This window comes from Neomonachus schauinslandi, chromosome 9 (genome assembly GCF_002201575.2).
Source record: "Neomonachus schauinslandi chromosome 9, ASM220157v2, whole genome shotgun sequence".
Lineage (NCBI taxonomy): Eukaryota > Metazoa > Chordata > Mammalia > Carnivora > Phocidae > Neomonachus > Neomonachus schauinslandi.
The window spans coordinates 110,245,335-110,271,691 of NC_058411.1; the positions used below are offsets into that span (position 1 = coordinate 110,245,335).

A 26,357-nucleotide genomic window follows, 5' to 3' on the forward strand; every position below is an offset into this window, starting at 1 on the left:
CCTAACCGACTGAGCCACCCAGGCTTCCCTAATGTTTATTTTTTAAAAGCAGAATTTAAAATTGTCTGCAGATAAATATTTTTCTTAAAATGCACATATGAAAAGATTAGGAGGAAATAATGGTAAATTGATAACCATGATTATCTGTGAGTAGTGTGAATATGTGAGGTTTTAATTTTTTTTGTTGTTCCTTTCTGTATTTTCAGTAGTAAATAACAGAAAATCCAACTCCAAGTGGCTTAAATAATAAGGAATTTTTTCGGTTAATAGAAGAGGAAGTCCAGAATTAGAATGGGCTCTAGCATTGGTCAAGCAATTCAATGATATATAAAGCCCTAAGTTCTTTCTGCCCTTCCACTCTGATATGCAATGCCTGCTTTTTCCTGAAATAAAGTTGCTAGTAGCATTTGGCATCCATTTTTCCAATGCCAGAGATATGGTCTGGCTTCCCGTAGTTCTCTTTTAAAAATAAGAAAGGCCTTTATTCCCCCAGAACCTCTTAGGAATACTCTTATCATTGGATCAGATTGATAGGCCTGCCAGTCATGGGCAAGGGAGATAGGATTACCATTAATTAGTTTAATTTCATCAGCTGATAGGGAGTGAATTTTGAGGAGTCAGGGTAATTAATCATTGCTGGTTGCAGAGCACAGACAGATAAGTAAGTGGCATATGGATACAGAAATGAGGATGCACAGGAGGCTGTTAGACTGTTCTCCCTCTGGCACAGTGTTGTTTTAGGAATCCCTAGCCCTGAGCTTGCTTCTGTTTCTGTCATCGTCTGCGTCATCTCTGTTTTTCTCTTTGTGTTTATTCTGACTCTTTGCTTGTAGTGCTGCTACTGATTACTTCTCTTTTGCTTTCCTTTACCTTTTATGATAAAAACATCTTAAATAGTGTAAATATCTGAATCACACATTTTATATTGTACAGGTTTGTAAAATGATTGACTCTGAAGAATAGAATATCAGAAACTAGTTTGTTTTGTATAAAACTTGGTTTAATATATATATATTTTAAAGATTTTATTTATTTATTTGACAGAGAGACACAGCGAGAGAGGGAACACAAGCAGGGGGAGTGGGAGAGGGAGAAGCAGGCTTCCCACGGAGCAGGGAGCCCGATGTGGGGCTCAATCCCAGGACCCTGGGATCATGACCTGAGCCGAAGGCAGACGCTTAACGGCGGCTGAGCCACCCAGGCACCCCTAAAACTTGGTTTAATATTACTCAGTAATTTCTCTTGAAATCTGATGTCAGATTGGGCTTCCAGTTAAGATGGTGCAGTAAACTCAAGTTTTGGTCACTCCTGCTCCAGATACAGAGCAATAAAGAATAAAATGTGAGTAGAAAAAATACACACAGCCAACCTGAAGGAAATTGTCTTTAGGCAAATAGACTATTACAGAAAAAGGAAAGGATAATGATTTTTATTTTATTTTAAAATAAAATCAGAAAAATCAACATAAGTTCATCTTAGAAATTTGGAAAATATAAGGAATATAAAGAAAACAGGATAAATATCAGCCTTAAGAATTAATGAACTTTAGTTGAAAAATTAAAAATTAAAGTAGTACTTTGAACAAAAGCTTTCACATTTCACTGTGAAATCCTTGGGTGTCTTATTAACCTGTAGTTCAGATTTTCTCAACCTTGGCAGTATTGACATTTTGGGCACGATAATTCTTTATTGTGGGAGATTAACCTATATGTTGTGGGATGCTAATAGCATCCCTAGCCTCTACCTAGTACAAGTTAGTAGCGCCCAGTTGTGACAACCAAACGTCTCCAGATATTGCCGTATGTCTCTGGGGCCCAAAATTGTTCCTAGTTGAGAACCACTGCTCTGGTTAAACGGTACGACACTTGGAAGTAGAAGGCAGGAAGCTGATAAATTTAACATGAAGAATTCACACAGAAGTTGGATTAGCAAGCAGAAAGACTTCATCTGAATGAGGAATAGTTGAGGGCATTTTGACTGAGAATCTCAGAGTCTGGATTTGGATGCTGTCCCCCAACCACACCCCACCCCTCAGCCTGAGAGGCTTATAATCCTCACTTGACTCTGGTCTTGAGGATGGTGAGTGCCAACTGTGGAAGGGGTAAATGACTTTCTACTTGGGATTTTTGTGCAAATATATCTGGACTTTTTCACAAACTAGGAACTTCTTATTTGGATTTGTTTACCAGAATTACTTGATGGTTCTGAGAAAATAATATTCTACATGGGGCTACTTAAGTCCTCTTATTTTTCCCTATGGTATGACCTCAGGTGACTTTCTTTGATGATATATATAGCCCTAAGTTCTTTCTGCCCTTCCACTCTGCTATGCAATGCCTGCTTTTTCCTGAAATAAAGTTGCTAGTAGCATTTGGCATCCATTTTTCCAATGCCAGAGATATGATCTGGCTTCCCGTAGTTCTCTTTTAAAAATAAGAAAGGCCTTTATTCCCCCAGAACCTCTTAGGAATACTCTTTTTTTTTTTTTTTTTAAAGATTTTATTTATTTATTTATTTGAGAGAGAGAGAGCACATGAGATGGGGGAGGGTCAGAGGGAGAAGCAGACTCCCCGCCGAGCAGGGAGCCCGACGCGGGACTCGATCCCGAGACTCCAGGATCATGACCTGAGTCGAAGGCAGTCGCTTAACCAACTGAGCCACCCAGGCGCCCTTTACTGGTCATTTCTTTTGTGAAGGAAATATTCAAGGCTTTTACCTGTTTTTAAATTGGATTATTTGTTTTCTTGTTACTGATTTGTAAGAATTCTCTATTGGGGGTACAGGTTCTTTTGTCTGTTTTATGTATTACGATTTTTCCCCCAGACTGATTCTTACCTATTCACTTTTTTTTTTTAAAGATTTTATTTATTTATTTGACAGAGAGAGACACAGCGAGAGAGGGAACACAAGCAGGGGGAGTGGGAGAGGGAGAAGCAGGCTTCCCGTAGAGTAGGGAGCCCGATGTGGGGCTCGATCCCAGGACCCTGGCATCATGACCTGAGCTGAAGGCAGATGCTTAACCAACTGAGCCACCCAGACACCCCACCTATTCACTTTCTTAATGCATCTTTTGATGATTTTAATTTTTAGAAGTTTTACTTTTGATGAGGCTGATTTATAAGTTTTTTCCTTTTATGATTAATGCCTTTTATGTCTTGTCTAGAGAATTTTACCCTTAGTCGCAGACTGAGTTGTGTGCCCCCTCCTCTTCTGTACTGGTTTTGTAGAAATTAATTCTTTTCGTGGAGGATGTATTTAATTTGATTCCTGACACTTTTTTTAAATCAATACATAGTATACATTAAAGAAAAGTGCATAAATCCTAATTGTATAGCCCAATAAATTTTCACAAGGTGAATGTATTCATATATCCATTTTGAGTAAGATATAGAACATCATCAGCATCCCCGAGGCCTCCCTCGTGCCCCCTACCAGTCATTAACTACTCCTCCCAAAGGTGGTTACTTACATCTAACTTAGATTATGTAGATCAGTTTTGCTGTGCTTTTGAACTTAATATAAACAGAATCATTCAGTATGTACTTAAAAAATATCTTTTTATATCTTTTTCATTTGTTATATAGTATTCCACTGTGAGGCTATACCCTAGTTTATTCAGTTTACTCTTTGTTTATTTTTAAGATTTTATTTATTTATGAGAGAGAGAGTGAGCGCACCAGCGGGGAAAGGGGCCGAGGGAGAGGGAGAGGGAGAAGCAGACTCCCTGATGAGCAGGGAGCCGGATGCGGGGCTCGATCCCAGGACTCTGGGATCATGACCTGAGCTGAAGGCAGATGCTTAACCGACTGAGCCACCCAGGTTCCCCTATTCAGTTTACTCTTGATGAACATTTGGGATACTTTAATTTTAAGGTGTTATGCATAATGCCACCATGAAATTATTTGGGTACGCGCATGTACCTAAGAGTGGGATTGCTTGGTCAGTGGGAAGGATAGATTTAGGTTCAGTAGATATAAGCAAACAATTTCCAAATATGTGTAATCTCTTGTGTGTGCATGTACACGTGTGCATTTGCCCCCATGCTTGTATAGGCATAGAAGTTCCTTAAAAATAAAAAGTCCCTGGGCGCCTGGGTGGCTCAGTTGGTTAAGCGACTGCCTTCAGCTCAGGTCATGATCCTGGAGTCCCTGGATCGAGTCCCGCATCGGGCTCCCTGCTCGGCAGGGAGTCTGCTTTGCCCTCTGACCCTATCCCCTCTCGTGTATTCTCTCTCTCTCATTCTCTCTCTCTCAAATAAATAAAATCTTTAATAATAATAAAAATAAATAAAAAGTCCTCTTCTGCTTTTCTTATCATAGAAAAACTTTTAAATCTTATTTAATTTTGTGTTGCTAAGCTATATCTAGTTGACAGCACAAACACATTTTAAAATTGGAAAGTCTTTTATGATTGGGAAGAAGCTTGGTGTAGTTTAATGAGTAACTGTGGAGATTTGGATTATAGCCCTGCCTCATTCATTAATTAGCTGGTGAATGTGAGCAAATCACTTAGCCTCTGGAGTCTTAATTTCCTCATCTGCAATGTTGGAATAGTCCATGAGTTAGTTATAGGACTCACTAGTCTCATAGGACCATTCAGTGGACAAATAGGGGAGAAAAACACTTTGATAGATATATATAAAATATATATAAATAAATTACATATTCTGTATGCTTATAGAATATATCTAAGTAATTCGTATAAATATATAAATAATAAAAATTTATAAATACACATGGGAGGATACGTACACACCCACACACCCCTAAAAAGGATAAACGTAATTGTTAAATTTTGATTTGAGGAAGTAAAATAGGATATCCATAATTGATCTTTTTATATGACTTTTTCTTTCTTCCTCATTTATTTTAAGCTCACAAGAAGCAAACAAGTTGGATAGCAAATAATTTAAGAATAATAACTTTTAAAAGCCAGCTTCTGCATTTATCGTGGGGTGGGTACTGACTTGGTCCAGTCTCCTCCTCCTCCTCCGTCATCATTTATGAACAGAGTTGATGTTTCTGCTGATCCTGGGCCTGTTTGCTCCTAGATCCATTCCTCACCTTTCCCTTCTTTGCTGTGAAGAGCTGACCCTTGCAGCCTTCTTTCCTTACCAGGCCCCTGTGTCAGCAGTTTCTGTCTGGGTTAGCAAGTGGGAGGAACTGGAAGGAGATTGGAGGGCAGGAGGAAGAAGAACCCATGGTTTTCCTCTTTGTCTCTGCTTGGGGAAGTTGGAGGAGTGGGTGGTCTCTGGAAGCATCTCTTCTGTTGCTTCTGCCAGTCAGGCCATCTTCTTTTTAGTTTCTTCCTGGTAACTTCAGCCTTGGATACTGGCAGCAACACATTTCCTCAGCTTTTCCTTCCAGGTGGTAATGGCTTTTTGCTCCCATGCTAACCTCTGATTTGCCCCATCATTCCCTGTTGGGCCTCTCATTTCTTTCGTCACCTGTTCACTACATTGAAATCCCTCTGTTTTAAATTCTCAAGTGGTTTCCAAGTTCCCTTGTTAGACCCTGACTGATACAAAGCTCAGATTGATAGTAATAAAAATGTCTTAAATTTACATTCGTTTCAAGATTTGTCCTCTTTTTTTAAATTCTGGTATAGTTAACATACGGTGTTATATTAGTTTCAGGCATATAATATAGTATAATATAGTGATTCAGCAATTCCATATATTATTCAGTGCTCATCAAGATAAGTGTACTCTTGGGCGCCTGGGTGGCTCAGTCGGTTGAGCGACTGCCTTCGGCTCAGGTCATGATCCCAGGGTCCTGGGATCGAGTCCCACATCGGGCTCCCTGCTCTGCGGGGAGCCTGCTTCTCCCTCTCCCACTCCCCCTGCTTGTGTTCCCTCTCTCGCTGTGTCTCTCTCTGTCAAATAAATAAATAAAATCTTTAAAAAAAAAAAAAAAAGAGAAGTGTACGCTTAATCCCTTTACCTTCTTCCCCCATCCGCCTCCACCTCTCCTCTGGTACTGTCGGTTTGCTCTCTGTAGTTAAGAGTCTGTTTTTGGTTTGTCTTTTTTACCCCCTTTGTTTTGATTCTTAAATTCCTCAAATGAGTGAAACCATATGGTATTTGTCTTTTTCTGAATGACTTATTTCACTTAGCATTATACTTTTTAGATCCATCCATGTTGCTGCAAATGGCAAGATTTCGTTCTTTTTTATGGCTGAGTAATACTCGATCATATATTTGTATGTGTGTATGTATACAGATATACACACATATACACACACATACACACACACACATACCTACACATACCACATCTTTATCCATCCATTTATTGATGGACACTTGGGCTGCTTCCATAATTTGGATATTTTATTTTATTTTATTTTTTTAAAAGATTTTATTTATTTATTTGACAGAGAGAGAGACACAGCGAGAGAGGGAACACAAGCAGGGGGGAATGGGAGAGGGAGAAGCAGGCTTCCCGCGGAGCAGGGAGCCCGATGTGGGGCTCGATCCCAGGACCCTGAGATCATGACCTGAGCCGAAGGCAGACGCTTAACGACTGAGCCCCCCAGGTGCCCCTAATTTGGCTATTTTAAATACTGCAATAAACATAGGGGTGCATGTATCTTTTTGAATTAGTGTTTCTGTATTTTGGGGGGTAAATACCTAGTAGTGGAATTATTAGATCATATGGTAATTCTATTCTTAATTTTTTGAGGAATCTCCATACTGTCTTCCACAGTGGCTGCATGTTTGCATTCCTACCAAGAGCTTACAAGGGTTCCTGTTTTTCCACATCTTCACCAACACTTGTTGCTTCTTGTGTTGTTGATTCTTACAGGTGTGAGGTGATAGCTCATTGTGGTTTTGATTTGCATTTACCTGATGATGAGTGAGATTAAGCATCTTTTCATGTGTCTGTTGGCCATCTGTATGTCTTCTTTGGAAAAATGTCTGTTCATGTCTTCTGCCCATTTTTAAATTGGGTTATTTTTGGGGTGTTGAGTTTTGTAAGGTCTTTATGTATTTTGGATACTAACCCCTTACCAGATACGTCATTTACAAATATCTTCTCCCATTCAGTAGGTTGTCATGTCTTTTAGTTTTGTTGGTTTCCTTTGCTGTTCAGAAACTTTCTATTTTGATATAGTCTCCGTAGTTTATTTTACTTTTGTTTCCCTTGCCTCAGGAGATTTGTTGTATCTTTCAATGTCCCAAATATATGGAGGTAGAAAAGTGTTATAAGTCCTATTATAATATGAGGAAATTAGCATTTATTGAATGGCCACTTTCAGATTTTTCATATTTTTCCACTGAAAATTATTTTTTAAAGATTTTGCTTATTTACTTGAGAGAGAGAGAGATCACAAGCAGTGGGGAGGGGTAGAGGGAGAAGCAGACAGGGAGCCTGATGCGGGCTCAATACCAGGACCCTGGGATCATGGCCTGAGCCGAAGGAAGAACCTTAATGGATTGAGCCAGCCAGGCACCCTCCACTGAAAATTATTGAGGGAAAAATGGAGTCCCAGAGAAGTTAAATAATTTGGTGTAGGTCCCGAGAAGGCTGGTACTGAATCAGGATGGGAATTCTACATATAAAAACCATGTGCTATGTGCTCATCCCGGAAGAGATCCTTTACGAAAAAAGGCTTCATTTATAATGTACTTACAGGGCGCCTGGGTGGCTCAGTTGGTTAAGCGACTGCCTTCGGCTCAGGTCATGATCCTGGAGTCCCGGGATCGAGTCCCGCATTGGGCTCCCTGCTCGGCAGGGAGTCTGCTTCTCCCTCTGACCCTCCTCCCTCTCATGCTCTCTGTCTCTCATTCTCTCTCTCTCAAATAAATAAATAAAATCTTTAAAAAAAAATATAATGTACTTACAAAAGTGTTAGTCATTTTAGAAAATTTTTCAACTGAAAATTCAAAGCACAATAATTTTCTGCTCAGCCTTCATATATCCAGGATGTTATTCCCTAGCATTAATCAAAGTGTAATATAAAATTTGAGTTAGGGCCATTACTAAGAGAATTTGGCACCTAGGGCAGATTACAAGGGAGAAGAATTCTTGCAATTGTCATGTATATTTGGTTATGTAATTGTTTCACATAGAAGTCTGGTGCACCCTTAGAGGGGGAAAGAAAGAGGAGAGATGTCACAAAAGAGTAGAATGGGGTCAGGAGAAGAGAAGGGCCAAGGGAGTATGGTTGCCAGGTTGCCAGCCTTTCACCTGTACTGCCTCGATGATGGTGGAGGGGCAGTGTGGGAAGTGGAGATACGGACAAGGTATTTGTACAACAGCTGAAAGGCATCACCTTGCTTCGTCTCATCAGCTGGCCGCCTGATCTCTGTGGTAATAGAGGCTCCCGAAGTGTAGCATCAGAGATGACCACCTTTCTCTGCTGTAAAATAGAGGAGGCTCTACTTTGCCTTTACTAATAGGCCTGTCTTTTTTAGAGGCTCTTTCGTGTAGGTAATTCTCATAATACTTGTGAAAGCATGTAAGAACCAGTACCCCTGTTTGTAGGGAATTGGAGTGAGCAATGATTTGGAATACAAGAAATTCAATTTACACATTTACAGGTAAATTCTAATTATAGACTCAAGATTTATAGACTCTTTCTAAGGCATCCAGAATTCCCTCATCTTTGAAAAATAAATAAAAATACAGATAATAAAAACAACAGTAAGAACAGCTACACTTCTAGGACTTACTATGTGCCAGAAATTGAACCTCTTTATATATATTGTCATTCAGTCCTCCCAACTCTGTGAGGGTATTTTATTCCTTGACTTTCCTATTTAAAAGTATAATCCCTTACCCTGTACTCCTTGTCCCTCTTCTCTGCTTTTTCTCTGTAGAAAAATATCACTCATATGTAACTTATTTTATTATCATCTATCCCTTCTGCTAGCACTCTCTGACTTCCCCCCAGCCCTGTCCCTACTGATTAAAGGCAGGAGGTCAGTTTTGTTCCTTTTTGTATCCTCAGTGCCTAGAACAGTACCTGGCACATAGTCGGTGCTCAGTGAATATTTGTTGAATGAATGAATGAGTCTCTATTTTAATTATACATTTCCCAAGATCATACAGTAATAGGACAGTTATGGGGCATTGAAATGAGTTCTAAAATCTTTGATGAAGCTAAAATTCTCTTAGCATTTAGATAAACTATATCTCCAGGAGTGTGAAATGACCTTAAGTCCTTGGTTTTGATGATGCCTTCCCTTCTTCTAATCCCTAGGTCTTCTTTCATAAGCCTCTGGGCTCTTAAGCTGCCCTGCAAATTGAATATTTTTTTCTCCATTTTTCATCCAGGAAACAGAAAAAATTACTCATCTTTTATTGTGAGATTTTTAATAGTAGCAAAACCCAGATTTGCATTTTATGAATTTTGTCTACAGCCTAAAGCTGTAGAAGCGGTGATACTTAGTGATATTTTAAACTCAAAGGTTTCAGTGTCTCCTTCTACTCTTTCCCTTCAGAGGGTAGATGACAGAGCAGTAGGCCCTACAAATGAGACTTGGCCCAAGATTACTCAGTAAGCCACTAATCCCAGAACTGCACTTACAGTGTATTTCTTTACCCACTTTACATGCGTGCGGGTGTGCGTATTCACCCCTATACCCACACCCACCTCTAAGCTTAGTGATTTGTATGGCCTTTAATAGGAAATTTAATTCTGGAAGTGGTCAGGCAGAACATGAATGGCTAAGATCTGATGACTGATGGGGCTTGAGGAAAGAGAAGGAAGGAAACAAAAGTCATCAAAGAACCTCACATAGGCCCTTGCTGACTAGAAGAAGGGTGGTCCCACTCAGAGTATGGGTTATTGGAAGATAGTCAATTGCTTAACATTTTACCTTTTTTTCCCCCTTCCTTCTGGCCTAGAAAACCATACCCATGCTTTCTCTCATAATTGTATCTTATAAATTCCATTGATATTCCCTATTGTGTTCCGGCTCCGCTGGCGCTGGGTCACAGTAAGCTTTTTTTCCTTCCTGTTACTTTATGGACCTGTATGTCTTAGGTTTTCTGGTAATGTATTTTGTAGGGTTATAGAACAAATGATTACAAATAATTAGAAATAATTTTCATCTTGTTTCCTGCTGTATTCTTTCTTCTGCATTTTTAAAAGGGAATATTTCAAATATGTATTAAAGTGCATAAAAAAATACGAACCTCCATATACTCACTGGCCAGATTTAATAAATAAAAACATTTAGTCATGTATCCTTTAGAGATTTTTATTTTTTTGAGAAATTAAAGCATTAAAGATCTAAAGTCTTTGCCCCCCCTTTTTTAAGACGGGGGTGTGGAGGGGCAGAGGGAGAGAGAGAATCTTAGGTTCCACACCTAGTGCGGAACCCCATGTGGGGCTGGATCCCATGACCCTGAGATTATGACCTGAGCCAGAATTAAGAGTTGGATGCTTAACCAACTGAGCCACACATGTGCCCCTGAAGTCTCCTTTTTAATTTTCCTTTCTCCCCCTCCCTCACCACTGTTCTGAGGTTGGTGTGAACCTTTTTCTTTTTTTTCCTCACAGAAAAGTAATTTCTTAATGTATTTTTACCCATATTTTTAAACTTTTGAATTCAAAGGAATAGTAACTCATTTTGTGGTTTATCATAAATCGTTTCAGTGACTCCAATAGGTTTTTTTGTCATTGTTGCCTTCTCATTCCTGGGTAGCAGTATGTTTTACCTTCCTATTGCAAGGACTGTGTTTAACTATTTTTGGTCCTCTGATCTATCAGATGGGACATTAACTGTGTTATGTATTTTTTTGTTGGTAATATTCCTGAAATATCCTTTAGAGAGTCATCTTATTCACCTTCAATAACCAGGGAGAGAGAAAGAGAAGAGACGAAGAATGATTTTATTTTTTTCAGGCCAAGTTATGATCTGAGAAACTGACATGATAAACTACAAAAACTGAGGAGAAGCATATATTCAATGTGTAATAGTAGAACAAGTATCTCTTAGTTTAAAAATCTACACATTTTTGGTGCATGATATTCTTGTGGGCAGCAGCATGAAGAATTTAATGTGATACTGCAGTATGCTTGTAGTTAAATGTGAGCACAGTGCTTAAGGAGAAAATCTAATAACGACGATGTTGTTTGTTTTGTCAAAATATGTTGCCCAGCTCAAGAGTTTCCGATTTTGGAGAAGCAGAACTGGTTGATACATCTCCACTATATCCGGAAGGATTATGAGGCATGCAAGGTGAGCAATTGTAATGATACAGACCATGAGAGGCAGGCTTTGTTAGGCAACTAACAGAGTGTGTCACACAGATTTGTGGCAGTTTAAATCCCACTGATAATGTATGAGTTCCTGTTTTCACACACTTTGTGTATTGGTTAGCTTTTGCCATGATAATGCTGCTTAACAACCTCAGAATTTCAGTGGCTTTCAACAGCAGACAATTATTGCCCATGGCTCTTCAGACTGGCTGTGGCTTGGCTGGGTCTGACTATAGGCTGGGGGTCAGGTTCAGGTGTGTCCCACGTGTCTTCTCATTTTAAGACCAGGGTGAAGGAGCAGTTGCTGTCTGGTACTTTTTGGTCCTTGGTGGATGGCAGACGTTCAGCACAGCATAGTATTTAATTTTTTGATCTCTGGATAGGTGAAAAATGAAATTTCATTAATTCTCTTATTATGGTGAACTTGATCATCATTTGTATATTTAAAAACTTTGTATTTCCTTTTTCTCTGTACTGTATCTTTGATACATACTTGCTGACAGACAGTAGTATTAACATGCCAGATAGATCCTTCATATTCTTTCTGGCATTTGGAACTTTGTATGCTTCTAAGGCTGTGGTTTTAAATTTTGAACTGTGGCATTTGTGCCTATGGCAGCACAGAACTAGCAATATTTAGTACCAGCATGAATCTTAAAAGGTTTCTTTCTTCCCTTCTATGATATTATCCTTTTCTTGTTTCCCTTTTCCTTTTTTGACAACTTCTTCTGTTTCCTATTTTTGGCTTCTCTTCCTCCTTTATTTCTTAAGAGTTGGGGAAGTTCCTAGGTCCTATCCTTGACCATTTTCTCTGTGCATTTCATACATTTCCTCCTGGTCTTCAGACCAAGCTGATACTTACTGATTCTTCACAGGCATTTCACATTCAGCTTTTCGTGTAGCTGAATTTATCTGCTTTCCTCCAAACCTATTCCTTCTCTTGTACCCTATTGCAGGGATAGGTACCATCTGTCTGTGTCAGAATCCCCTGACCCATTGTCCCTAATATATTACAGATAATCATTACGTTCTGGAGAGCCTGTCTACTATCTCTTGAAACTGTCCACTTTCTTCTCTCTCCAGGCCTTAGTTAATTTCCATCATTTTTGTTTAAATAACTGTGAGGACTCTTATACCAATCTTGCCTCCTTTCCATCTGTTTTCAGCAGTGCTCCAAAAATGACTTTTCTATTAAGCAAGTAGAATCAGGTTACTTCCTGCTTAAAACTTACCAAGATTCTCTCGTTGCTCTCAACTTTTTTTTTTTTTTAAAGATTTTATTTATTTATTTGACAGAGAGAGACACAGCGAGAGAGGGAACACAAGCAGGGCGAGTGGGAGAGGGAGAAGCAGGCTTCCTGCTGAGCAGGGAGCCCGATGTGGAACTTGATCCCAGAACCCTGGGATCATGACCTGAGCCGAAGGCAGACGCTTAACGACTGAGCCACCCAGGCACCCCTGCTCTCAACTTTTTTGGCATGGCATTGAAGCCCTTTTCTCCCTGACTCTTAGCCACCTCAGCTTCTCCTCCAACCCCTGCCAACACAGGATTTTAAAACTGTTGATTCCAGAAAGCCTTCCTTGAGTCTCTAAGTTAGACTCAGGTGCTTGTTCTCTGAACTCCTATCTCATCCTGAGCTTAGCCTGTCACAGGAGGAAGGTAGAGCCTGTATTTCGCTATCAGAGAGCCCCTAGCATCTACAATGATGCCTGGAAATCTTTTCATACTTTCCTTAGCTTGCCTGGATTCTAGATAAGGGTTGGCAAGCTTTTTCTGTAAGGAGCCAGATGGTAAGTATTTGGGCTTTGTAGGCCACAGTCTCTGTTTTATATTCCTCATCTTCTCTTATTTTTTTTATAACCCTTTAAAAATATGCAAACTACTCTTAGCTTGGGAGCTTTACAAAAACAGACTGTATGGCTCAGATTTGGCCTGTAGCCCATAGTTTGCTGACCCCTGTTCTATAGTAAGTAACCACAAGAGAGTTGAGATTTTAAAAAAAATTCCAGACGAACATTATTAATAATTATTTGTATTCTATAGATTTCTTACATATGCTCCTTGTCCATGTCTACCTTTTCTTTTTGTTTTTTTTAAAATTTTTAGTTTAAATTCAATTTAGTTAACATATACTGTATTATTAGTTTCAGGGGTAGAATTTAGTCATTCATCAGTTGCATATAACACTCTGTGCTCATTACATCAAGTGCCCTCCTTAGTGCCCATCACCCAGTTACCCCATCCTCCCACCTTGCTCCCCTCCAGCAACCCTCTGTTTCCTACAGTTAAGAGTCTCTTAGGGTTTGCCTCCCTCTCTGTTTTCATCTTATTTTATTTTTCCTTCCCTTCCCCTATGTTCATCTGTTTTTGTTTTTTTTTTTTTAAGATTTTATTTATTTGAGAGAGAGAGAGCATGAGTGGTGGGGAGGGGCAGAGGGTGAGGGAGAAGCAGGCTTCCCACTGAGCAGGAAGTCTGATGCGGGGCTCCATCCCAGGACCCTGGGATCATGACCTAAGCTGAAGGCAGACACCCAACTGACTGAGCCACCCAGGCGCCTCATCTGTTTTGTTTCTTAAATTCCACATATAAGTGAAATCATATGGTATTTGTCTTTCTCTGACTGACTTATTTCGCTTAGCATGATACCCTGTAGTTCCCTCCACATTGTTGCAAATGGCAAGATTTCATTCTTTTTATGGCTGAGTACTGTTCCATTGTATATATATACCACATCTTCTTTATCCATTCATCTGTCAGTGAACATCTGGGCTCTTTCCGTAGTTTGGCTATTGTGGACACTGCTGTTATAAACATTGGCGTTCAGGTGCCCCTTGGAATCACTATATTTGTATCCTTTGGGTAAATACCTTGTAATGCAATTGCTGGGTCATAGATAGCTCTATTTTGTAACTTTTTGAGGAACCTCCATATTGTCTCCCACAGTAGCTGCATCAGTTTGCATTCCCAACAGTGTAAGAGGGTTCCCCAACCAACATCTGTTGTTTACTGAGTTGTTAATTTTAGCCATTCTGACCAGTGTGAGCTGGTATCTCATTGTGGCTTTGATTTGTAGTTCCCTGATGCTGAGTGAGGTAGAGCATTTTTTCATGTGTCTGTTGACCATTTCGATTTCTTTTTTAGAGAAATGTCTGTTCATGTCTTTTGCCCGTTTCTTGACTAGACTTTTTGTGTTTTGGGTGTTTTGATAGGTTCTTTATAGATTTTAGATACCAGCCCGTTATCTGATAAGACATTTGCAAATATCTTATCCCATTCCATAGGTTGCCTTTTAGTTTTGTCGATTATTTCCTTTGCTGTGCAAAAGCTTTTTATCCGGATGAAGTCCCGATAGTTCATTTTTGCTTTTGCTTCCCTTGCCTTTGGAGACGTGTCTAGTAAGAAGTTGCTGTGGCCGAGGTCAAAGAGGTTGCTGCCTGTGTTCTCCTCTAGGATTTTGATGGACTCCTGTCTCACAGCCAATGTCTACCTTTTCTTAAAAACACTTCAAGGCTCTGAACTACTACTCAGAAGTATTTTTCTTCCTCTTTCAGGCTGTTATCAAGGAGCAACTTCAGGAGACTCAGGGCTTATGTGAATATGCTATCTATGTCCAAGGTAAGACATGTATTTCTTCTCTTCTTGCTAGAGAAATGAATACTTTGCCTAGGTTCTGAAAGAAGAGCAAACTACCTATGAAGCACTTTAAGTTCCAAACGTTCTACAAAGGTCTTATTGAGTATTATGTTGTTTGAAATCAGAACATAATTCTTGTGAGGGATTTGACATCAGAAATGACAGATTCTGTTAAAAAAATTTGCTGCTGTCCTTTCCCCCCCCATTCTCTAGTGTCTGGCTAGTGTTTTCAGAGTGCATGTTAGGGTCCCTGTCTCAGGCAGCAGCTTCAAGTCCAGAAGGGGCTTCTGGAAGGGCTCCTTGTAGTCAGGCTAAAAGAGATGAGGAAAGGCTTGAGGATTTTTTATAAGGGTGTTAGGATGAAGGGAAGAAACCTAGAGGTATAGAGGGTAAAGCAGAGAATAGATGAAATTTATCAGAAACCAAATATAGGAACCACTGACTGAAATTTTACTCTTTAGCATCTTTAGTTTTTCTAGGAACTTTCCTTTTGATTCTTTGGCGTAAATGAATGGTTTTGTTTACCACTCATTGGATTGGTAGCCTTCAGATTAATATACAATTTTCTGACATAATTTGTAAGATACTGACACATCTAGGATATCATGGCAAAAAAAAAAATGCTCTTTTATTCCCAATATTACAAGTTCCGGACTCTCAGTGCCTCATAATACTTAAACATGTAAATTCTTCTAAAAATTTAAGCCTGGGAAAAATTACTGATTCAGTTTGGTTGCTATACTGAAAGCCAGGTCCAAAATATTAGTTCATTCGCGGCCAGAATCTCCTTGATTGCACTTTCCCTGTTTGGGTATTCTCTGGAAACTGCTGGTTGGAGGCGGTTGGAAGTGTGGATTATCATGATGAATAGAGTGTTTGATGGGGAAGCCCAGGAATGTCCTTATTTTGAAGAATTTGTGGGATAATTTTCAAGGCACCTGGTTATCTGCATGGTGGATGCTGGGAATGGAGTAGGTCGGTTTATCTTATTAAAAAAAGTTTTAGATCGTTAACAACTTTGCTACTTGTTTCAGCCTACCTGAGGTCATATCTGATTGTGTTAAAGCTAGAATTATCCAAAGGATTTCTTTGGTATGATTTCTTAACTCCCTCTTCTCCAATTTTTCTGATACCAGACTCTGTTCTCCCCAGAATGTGATGATTTTTTTTGTGTTTCTGTTTCTTGGCAGCATTAATATTTCGCCTGGAAGGAAATATCCAAGAATCCCTAGAACTCTTTCAGACCTGTGCTGTTCTCAGCCCTCAGTGTGCTGATAACCTCAAGCAGGTGGCCAGATCTTTGTGAGTATTTGCTGCCTGCAAGCCCTGGGGCACTCCAGAGAACACTGCAGAATGCATTCTCAGGCAGAGGCTGCTTCTGGCAGCCTGATCAGCCTGGTACATAGAGGGAGAGTTGCTCAATGGGATTCACTTTAAAGAGTGGATTGATTTTGAAATTTGAGAAAATGAGTTAACAATGAGTATTTCAAACATTGTGTAGTGTAGTGTGATGGGGAAAGCCTGATACTGTTTATCATACAAATAGTGACATCTTGTTCCCTCAGTCCCCTAATCTTACTGGCAACCTGTAAAATTTCTTTCATCTGCTGTTCCAACACGTAGTCTGTTACTTGACATAGTAAGTTTTAGTAAGTGTTTGTTGAGTGGATGTCCTGACAGTTCCTGGATATAGTCAACCTCTAGTCTTTATACGCTGTTAGGTACACTGATAGTTTTTCTACTCCTGAGCCATAAAGTATCCATGGGGTTCCCATCCCCACTTTCTTACCTACTGTCATACTTGCACTGTCTTTGCATAGAGGCCCTGATTGCCTTTGCCTCTCTTTTAGAACTGTGATCCAACATCAAGCCAAGAGATTTAGTCTTGGAAGGGAAGGGGATGTCCCTTAAGTAGATGGTGATGATGAATGCTGGCAGCTCTTGCTTAACTGGTGTGTGTATATATATATATATATTTTTTAGCTTGTTTCTTTTTTGTTCTACATTTGTGGTACATTGCAGAAAATAAATTACAGAAGACTTTCACTAAATTTGGTGTAGAGTGAGACCAAGACCCTGGGACAGCGATTAGTGCAGCCCCTACCAAAAGAGCTTCTGTTATTGATATATGCCAGCCTCATTCGCCAAAACAGCACAGCTGGCTAATAGGGAAGAGGCTTCCAGAATTCTCTCCTGGATGGAATATTAGTCAAATGAGGGACTAGTGGAGTTAGTCCTGTAAAAGCTTTGAGTTAATAATTAAAGAAAATGTATCTCTTCCACAGATTTCTTTTGGGAAAACATAAAGCTGCCATTGAAGTATATAATGAAGCAGCTAAACTTAACCAGAAAGATTGGGTGAGTAGAGAACTTGAAGTTTTTGTTATTAGTGATGTGCTAATGGTTCCATTTGTCATATGGCTGTCTTTTGTTATGGCTACTGAACACCCTACATGCCCAAAATGTCTTTATTTTATCCTCACCCTTGATTGATGATTTAACTAAGCATAAGATCAAAGTCATGTTGCCTCATAACTTAGCAGACATTGCTGCCTGGTTTTCGGGCAGTCTCTTACCAGTCTGACTCTTGTTGATAACTCCACTTTCCTCTCTATAAGCTTTGAGGATTTTTTCATTGGAGTTCTGAAATATCAATCATCGTTGTCTAGAGGTGTTTCTTTTCTTTTTTTCCCCTCATCTGTAGACCCTCAGTTGGCTTTTCTCTAAGGATCCTTGCCCTATTTTGGGTCAAGGAAGTTTTGAGTAGTTCTTTGATTTTTTTTTTTTTCTCCTCCATTATCCCTTTGTATCAGTCAGGGATTATAACTGCAATAAAAATTCTGACTAAACATTGGCTTTACCAGTTAGGGGTTTATTTTTTCTCACGAAACCAGTCCAGGTGAGTAGTTGTCAACATTGACTTGGTGGTCCAAGGATGTCAAGGCTGAGGCTTTTTCTTCATGTTCACAAGTCGTCTGCTGCAGCTCTAAGATCACATCATCATTCCAGGCAGGGAGAAAAAGGAAACAACAAAGAGAAAAAGACATAGCCTATATTAGGAAAGTATAGCTTTCCCAGAAATCCCCAACAGACTGCCACTTGTGTGATATCAACCATTCCCACCCCTTTAAGGAAGGCTGGGACGTGTAGTTTTTACGTTGGACACATTGACACTCTAAACAAAGTTAGGGTCTTTTAGGAAGGACAACAGGGAGAGTGGATATTAAGCAGCGGCATGTGCCACACTGTTTTCCACTGTATTAAACGTGTTCTGTACTTGTTTCCTGTGGCTCTTAACTTGTATCTCACATATTCCCCCTCCTTGCCTTTCTGCTGTACATTAAGAGACATAGCCTCTCCATGTCTCTGACTCTTTAAGTTTTGTTCTGCCTTCCAGAATTACCTTTTCCTTCCTCTCTTTGTTTTGGTTCTTCTTTCTCAGGCTGTTGATTTTTTTCAAGTAGCTGAGGACTCTTGGAAAGACCTATCTCTATGTGTGAAGGATTCGATTGGTTAGTACAGAGAGCTAGCATGGATTTCCCTGCAGTTCTTACAGCACTATTATTTTTGAGAAGTTTCAGTTTGTTGGTCACTTCTGTAGGTCTGAAGACAGAGATGCCACCAGGTATTTTATAGCTAAAGGCCAAAGTGAAACCACCGATAAGGGAAAATTCATTTACTCTTTCATTCATTTAGTCATTCTTTCAACAAATGAGTGTCTGCTACATGAAAGGCACTGGGCTGTGCCTTGGAGATATGCAGATGGATTGGTGGATTATGGGACAATCAACTAGAATAGGAAATACAGGAAGGAAGAGAAGGCAGTTTTGGGAGAGGAGGATGATAACCAGTCAGAGCTAAATCCTGTCTTTAAGATTGTGGACATGATGAGTTTTAGCTTCTGGTAGGGTATCTAAATTGAGATGTGTCCAATGCATGCCTGGATATAGAAATCTGAAACTCAGGTGTTCTGGGCTAGAGATACCCATTTTGGAGTCAACAGTATAAAGGTGATGATTAAAACCATGAAATTGGATGAGATCACTCTTCAGTGAGCTGAGGCTGGAACCCAAGAAAAAGTGTGGAAGGCCTGAGCTGAAGAGGAAGAGAGCCTGTAGAGGAAGATAGGGAGGAAGTGGAACAGGAAAGCTCAGAGTCACACAGGGGTTATGAGAGTATCTGTTAGTCCATCCAGTTGGTTGAAAGCGCTCATTCTGCTATTACTGACTCACTTGGGATAGCCATTCCATTGGCGCGAGTAGAGGTGGTCATGCCCTGAACTGCCACTCTGTGTCCTACTTGTTTCTTCAGTTCCTGTGGCCACAGAAGACCCTGTAGCCCTACTTTCTTGGACTTATCAGGGCATCCCACAACGCGGCTGCAGCAGGGGATAATAATTCCTCCTGCTGGTATCTCATTTGACTTTTGGAACAGCTCTGTTCAGTAGGGAGAATTTACCTGTTGACCTGAGAGGGGTGAGAAGCTGAGGATTTGGCTAGCTGGAGTGACTTGCCGAAGGGGGCATAGTGAGGTGGTGGCAGAACCAGAGCTAGGACTCAGGCCTAGACTCTGAGATTCCTCACTTCAGGCCTGTGATTCTTCCACTCTCCGGCTGCCTTTTGCAGGATGTCTGCTGGATTCCCTCATTCTGTGAAAGACACGATTTAACTCTTATTTGTTCTGTTTTCCTTTTCAAATTTCCTTTGTCATCAGTTTGTTTAAGGCCTGTTGCTGCTGCCTTCTCAAGTAATATCTGTGACAAATGATTTTTATTTATTTATTTATTTTATTTTATTTTTTTTAAAGATTTTATTTATTTATTTGACAGAGAAAGACACAGCGAGAGAGGGAACACAAGCAGGGGGAGTGGGAGAGGGAGAAGCAGACTCCCTGCCGAGCAGGGAGCCCGATGCGGGACTCGATCCAGGGACTCCAGGATCATGACCTGAGCCGAAGGCAGTTGCTTAACCAACTGAGCCACCCAGGCGCCCCTGTGACAAATGATTTTTAAAGAGTTAGGGGTTAGTTAGCTTTAGGGCACTTAAAGGGCAAGCATGGATACATTTCTCCTCTCTAGCTCCCTGTGTACATTGTTATGGATAAATGGAAAGGACACAAGTTTTGGAGGCGGGCCTGAGTTCAAGTCCCAGTGCTTTGCAGTGTGTGGACATTATTTGGATTGTTATTTAAGAAAAAAAATTTGTAGGGGCACCTGGGTGGCTCAGTTGGTTAAGCGACTGCCTTCGGCTCAGGTCATGATCCTGGAGTCCTGGGATCGAGTCCCACATCGGGCTCCCTGCTCAGCAGGGAGTCTGCTTCTCCCTCTGACCCTCCCCCCTCTCATGCTCTATCTCATTCTCTCTCTCAAATAAATAAATAAAATAAAATAAAAAATTTGTAGGTTTTACGCTTCTTGAACATGACTCAATGTCTGATATAAGCAGTTATTTTTTTTTTCAGGTATGATAATGGTATTGTAGGTAGTTAAAAAAAAAAAAAAGACCTGTCCTTTAGAAATACATAATAAAACGTTTGTGGATGTTATGCTAGCTGGCATTTTGTCAAGTAGTGGGGTAGATGGGAGTATGGATTGGATGGTTGTTGGGACAGTGATGAGTCCATGGTGTTTCTGTCTACATTTATGTATAGTTGAAATTCTTCTGAAGATTTAGACCTAAAAAAAGAAAAAAAATCCTAGTGCTGACACTTTGTCTCAAGTTAGGAAAACTACTTAACCTCTCTGACCTTCAATTTTCTTCTCTCTCAAATCAGAATTGTTATGTGTTTCAGATTTGCTGGGGAAATTAAAGTAATACATATATGAAAGCCATCTGGCATAGAGCCTGATGTGAAGTAGGTACTCCATCAATGATCCCTCTTTTGTTATTTTAGGAGACTTGGAACACATTTTTAAACCATTTGTCTCTGAGCCCTGGGGTCCGTGTTTTGCCCGACAGGGACACTTCTGGGTCTAAATGTGCTTCCACACCTCTCCACTACTAACAGAAAGTCCTCACTGTTTCCATAGAGCACTTCCCTCACCCTTGCTTCCTCCTTTCTCTGAAGCTGCTGCTAATAAAGGGAGATTCAATATAAGGGAACTTGAGAGATTCTATAGAACTCAAGGTGAACTAGAACTGGAAAGCTGTTAGTAACCAAGGTAGCCTACTCTGCATTTCTGCTTCAGTTTTTTCTTTTTGTAGGTCAGCCATTGGCACACTTTCTGTAAAGGGCCTAGTGAGTATTTTAAGCTTTGTGGCTTCATACAGTCTCTACTGCAGCTACTTAACTCTAAAGTTCTAGTGTGAAAGTTCTGTAGGCAATGTGTAACAAGTCGTCGTGGCTGTGTTCCAGTAAAACTTTATTTACAAGAAAAGCAGAGGATGGATTTGGCCTGTGGGCCAGGGTTTGTAGACTTCAGCAGATTGGCTTCAATGACATGTATTCCGCCTCAGCGGCCTCCAGATGCTGTTGTCGGTCCCCGAGTCCACACCACCTGGTCAAGTCCCAGATTCCTAGGAGAAGGAATCTGGTCGGCACACACACACACACACACACACACACACACACACACACACTTAGGGGTGGAGCAGGGGCTGTGGGCAATGTCTTCTGAGAGGAGGGCAGGGGGCAGCTCTTAGAGAAGGCAGGCCTGGGGCTGGGTGTGTGCCTCTGAGATCCAGGAAGATCACCTGTTCATTCTGATTTTATCTCTTATAATCTGAGTTTTTAATATTAAAGAGCCCATTTTATAGAATTAAGTGTATTTAAGTATGAAATCTTATAAAAAACTACCTGTAGTGCCACTTAAAATGTAAGCTTTGCTAGACAGTAACAGTCTAGATGCCTGTCGTGTCATTCTGGTAGTAACTGCGGAGTTTACACCTATGCTATCTTCTGTGTGTAGGAGATCTGTCACAACGTGGGAGTCTGCTACATTTATCTGAAACAGTTCAGTAAGGTACTGTGTGGGAGTGGTGGTGGCGGTCGGGCGCCGGGCTGGGGGCGCACCGTGGGCTGCTCGCTGCGGAGGTGCCATCCCTCGTGGTGTGTCATTCCTGAGCAGTGCTTGTAGAGATCTTGGCAGCAAAAATGGAAAGTGCCATACATTTATCCCCGTATTTATTCTCATTTTTCATCCATCTGCTTTTTTTTTTCTTTTTCTTTTCTGATTTTAGCAAGAAAATGACAAACTCTAGAAATATTATGAGGGAATTACAGTCGAATCGCTTCTCTCCTCTCTTCCATCCCCACTGTAATTTTCCAGTATAGAAACATGTTCAGGGCACCTGAGTGGCTCAGTTGGTTAAGCAGCTGCCTTCAGCTCAGGTCATGATCCCAGGGTCCTGGGATCGAGCCCCGCATCAGGCTCCCTGCTTGGCGGAGAGCCTGCTTCTCCCTCTCCCTCTGTCTGCCGCTCTGCCTACTTGTGCTCTCTCTCTATCTCTGTTAAATAAATAAATAAAAATCTTTAAAATTCCTTAAAAAAAAAAAAAGAAACATGTTCAATAAAACTTAGATATCAAAAAGTGAACCCTTAGGTCTTAAAAGTGTAATCATGACTGTGTGAGCTATTTTATGGTCTGACGGCAACTGATTATAGTTTTTAAGGTTATTGGAAATGAATTTAAGTTTTAAGTGGATCTGATTTCTGACAGTTACTGTTTTTAACATTATTTTCCATGTAAGAACTTATATTTTTAATGGGTCTCCTTAGGTTTCCTGGGCAGATCTATAGTGTTACATGCTTGCTTAGGAGAGTTTTCTCCTCAGAGAATATTCCAAGCAAGTGCATTTCTATTCATAGGATTATTCTGAGCCACGGGAGAGGTGGGATTGGTTTTTGGTCAGACCTGTACTGAAAAGAAGGAGAATTATATTTTACTGTAAAGCTAACAAATATAATACTTGACATTGATGTAAATACTTGTTGAATCAGTGAATGACTTAAAGCCCTTTTGGTCATCGATTAGGATAAAGCTCTTCCAGGGCAAGGAATTTGTTTTGTTAGCTCTCGTATCCCTAGTACCCTAGAACAGTAGGTACTCAATGGATACATGTTGAGTGAATAAAGGAGAACAGTGCGTTCATTCATTTATCAAACTATTGGTGAGGAAAATGAGGTCCACTCCGGGGGAGGTTGTGCAGTTCATCAGTGGTGCAGCTGGGATCGAATTCAGGACAGTGCTCTATTCTGTACTACGGCACTCCTTTGAATTATGAAGTGTGAGCCATGGGTATGACTATCAAGAAGCAGAAGACGCTCAGAAAGGTTAATCATCATGTATAAAAAACTCTCCCACGTGGCTCCAGAGGCAGACACCTCGTGTTGCCAGCTGTCCTGTCATCAAGGAGTTTTGGTATGTTGTAGTGTTTTGGGGTAGTAGGGGCTGTTCGCTGAGATGCCGTGTTCCTGCCTGAGTACAGCAGGAGCTCTGTCTTTACAGTAGCCACACCAAACCATTGTCCTTTCGTGGTAGTGATTGGGTTCTCTTTACTCCATCAATCTTATTAGGCACAAGACCAGCTGCACAATGCCCTCCATCTTAACAGGCATGATTTGACTTACATAATGCTGGGGAAGATCCACTTGCTGGAGGGAGACTTGGACAAGGCCATTGAAATCTATAAGAAAGCAGTGGAGTAAGTATGTCTGTTTTCTTTAAGGCAATGAGAAAATAAATGGGAGCAGACATAGGAACCCCCAAGCTTAAGACTGATTACGGATTACCGTGACAGATTATTAGTTACATGAGTCAAGCTCAAGCTAAGGTTAGAAGCTCCCAGTGGTTTGCTTACATAAGGAAGACTTGGGTTTCTCACCTATCAGTATGGCTAGTCTAGCCTAGCTGGACAGTTCTCCACAAGATCGATCAGGGATCCAGATTCTTTATTAACCCACCATTCCTTCAGTTTTGCCTTCACCTGCATAGTTGAAGCTGACTTAATGTGGTATCCATGTTCCAGGCTGTGATGAGGGGCAGTGGTACAGGAAACTACCGAGTAAGCAGCTCGAAGTAAGGTTTTAATGGTTTAGAAGTTGCACACATCATTCCTGCTCACATCCCATGGTTTGTGAGGTGAAGTGGCCACTAGCTGCAAGGGAAGTGGGTACACACTTGCTCAGGAGGAAGGAGAGGATAGATTTTGGAGTCAGCTGGTAGTCTGCCATTGTGGTTTTAAACTTTATAGCAGATCTTGTTTCCGGAGACATTGGAGTCAGAAATCTCCTGATTCACTAATAAACATGTGGCATTTATTAACATGAGACCGATACCTTGGTTTTTTTTTTTTTTTTTTTTTTTAATATCATTAGGGTAGGCCAAACCCCTATTGATAATGGAACGGACTGGCTTTACCAGGATGGTGTTCCAAGTTTCTTCTCCTGGGACACATACTATCTTGTCTTTTTTGTATAGGGTCTTGTTTATTTTAAGTGGGATAGCTGTAGCAAAATGTCTCGTTTGTTTTGTCACTGAACAGGATGTGTGGCCACAGTGTATTATTCCTGATAATTAGTCTCTGAACTAAACTTAGATTTCTGTTAATTACCTTTGTCTTCTACCACAGCAGTCACTTTTCTGGTTATACCAGTCACAACACTCTTCTGAATTTTCTTCAACCACATTTTGTGTCTAAAAAGACATAAAAATCCCTTGGTTTGGGGCACGTGGGTGGCTAAGTCGGTTAACTCATGATTTCGGCTCAGGTCATGATCTCAGGGTTGTGAGATCAGGCCTCTCGCTGGGCTCCCTGCTCAGCAGGGAGTCTGCTTGAGAGTCTCTCTCTCTCCCCTCTCCCCACTAAAATAAATAAATCTTTAAAAAAATATCCCTTGATTTGTTAAGCTACAAGAGAGTTGTCAGCAAGAGGCTAAGTTTATAGGGACAAATAGGAAGGAGCCCATGTAGCATATTTTAAGTGTCTATGGTGCTCGGTGGAAGAAAGCCTTCTGCCTTTTAAAGTTGTCTCTTTGAGATTAGCTCACAGAAATCTGGAGGGTGACATTCTTCCAGGACTCATCAAGGACTTAAGTCAGTATAATTCCTGAGGGAAAAAGGGGACAGCTGAACATTTGGAACCTCACTGAGAATGGAGACCATTGTTTATGACCCATTGCTTTGGAGATGGTAGTCATGTTTTGGTGGGGGCCAAGGGGGATGCCACCAAAATCAGGGAAGTAACGTAATTGGTTTGTGGGTGGGAGGTGATCAAAGTGGATATTTATTATGGCAGAAAGCGAAGGGCAAATACTCAGTTGAACTGAGTACGCTCTGTTTGGCCAGCTCATGCTTCCTCTGGCTGGGGCTTTGGCCCTTTGGTCTGGTCTCCCCATAGGTCATCAGTGCCCCACTCGGTCCTTAGAAGCAGGAGACGCTGTTCCTTGCCTTTTGGCATTTTCACTATTGAAACTGCTGATGATCCTACAGACAGAACATCTCAGCTCAGTGTTGCTTAGGTTTTGTGACAGAGGGAAGGATCAATGAGGGACTGGGAAAGCAAATCATCTTTTTAAAGATTTTTTTTTTTAATTTATTTATTTGACAGCACAAGTAGGCAGAGTGGCAGGCAGAGGGAAAGGGAGAAGCAGGCTCTCTGCGGAGCAGGGAGCCGATGCGGGGCTCGATCCCAGGACCCTGGGATCATGACCTGAGCCGAAGGCAGTCGCTTAACCGACTGAGCCACCCAGGCGCCCCAAGCAAATAATCTTTTACTTAAATCAGTGTTTACTTCCCAAAGCCAAAGGCTAATTTTTTCCTTGAGCTGGTTTGTGTCTTACTTCTTTTTTTCGTTTGGCTATTTAGTATGGTTTTTTGTTTAATGTGGAGAGCAGAGCATTAGGGCCGTTGGGATCCTAAACACACAGAAAACTGCTGGTACTGTCAGTACAGTGAGGCCAGAAAAATAAAACAAAAAGCCCTACAAACCTACAAGAGGGAACTGACTACAACTGTGTGTTTTAGACGGACTTGATTTATGGAGCATCGGTCTTTAATTTTATCTGTATAATCAGGGACAGTCACAGAGAATATTCCATAGGTGGTTCTTAGGACTTTGGCCCTAAGGAAGGGTCCTGACAAAGGAGTCTGGATTCCAAGTCCCATTTCTTACTTGCTGGGCAATCCATCCTGTAGCCAGGGTTGAGAGAACCACTTTTGTTTTGTTTTTGTTTTTTTTAAAGATTTTATTTATTTATTTGATAGACAGCGAGAGAGGGAACACAAGAAGGGGGAGTGGGAGAGGGAGAAGGCTTCCCGCTGAGCCTGACGCGAGGCTCGATCCCAGGACCCCGGGATCATGACCTGAGCCGAAGGCAGACGCTTAACGCCTGAGCCACCCAGGCGCCCCGAGAGGACCACTTTTGGAGGAAATTCCCAGATCACCCTCAGAAATTTTCACGGGGAGTAGGAGGCACAAGAGTGTCTCCAGGTGCAGCACGAGGGCGCGTCAGCGGGCAGGGATCTCGGTGTCTCATAAACATCTTGTTTCCCTCTGAGCACTCTCTTT

At 40.9% G+C, this 26,357-nt stretch overlaps 1 protein-coding gene across 1 annotated transcript in view; it reads left to right on the forward strand.

Annotated features, from left to right (window-relative positions):
- Window positions 1-26,357, forward strand: part of BBS4 (Bardet-Biedl syndrome 4) — a 55,930-nt gene that overhangs the window by 22,307 nt on the left and 7,266 nt on the right. Inside the window, exons 4-9 of the mRNA XM_021693708.2 lie at window positions 11,115-11,194; window positions 14,768-14,831; window positions 16,040-16,151; window positions 17,135-17,207; window positions 21,757-21,810; window positions 23,365-23,492. Coding sequence (XP_021549383.2) covers window positions 11,115-11,194; window positions 14,768-14,831; window positions 16,040-16,151; window positions 17,135-17,207; window positions 21,757-21,810; window positions 23,365-23,492 — 511 coding nt within the window. The remainder of the gene's footprint in view (window positions 1-11,114; window positions 11,195-14,767; window positions 14,832-16,039; window positions 16,152-17,134; window positions 17,208-21,756; window positions 21,811-23,364; window positions 23,493-26,357) is intronic.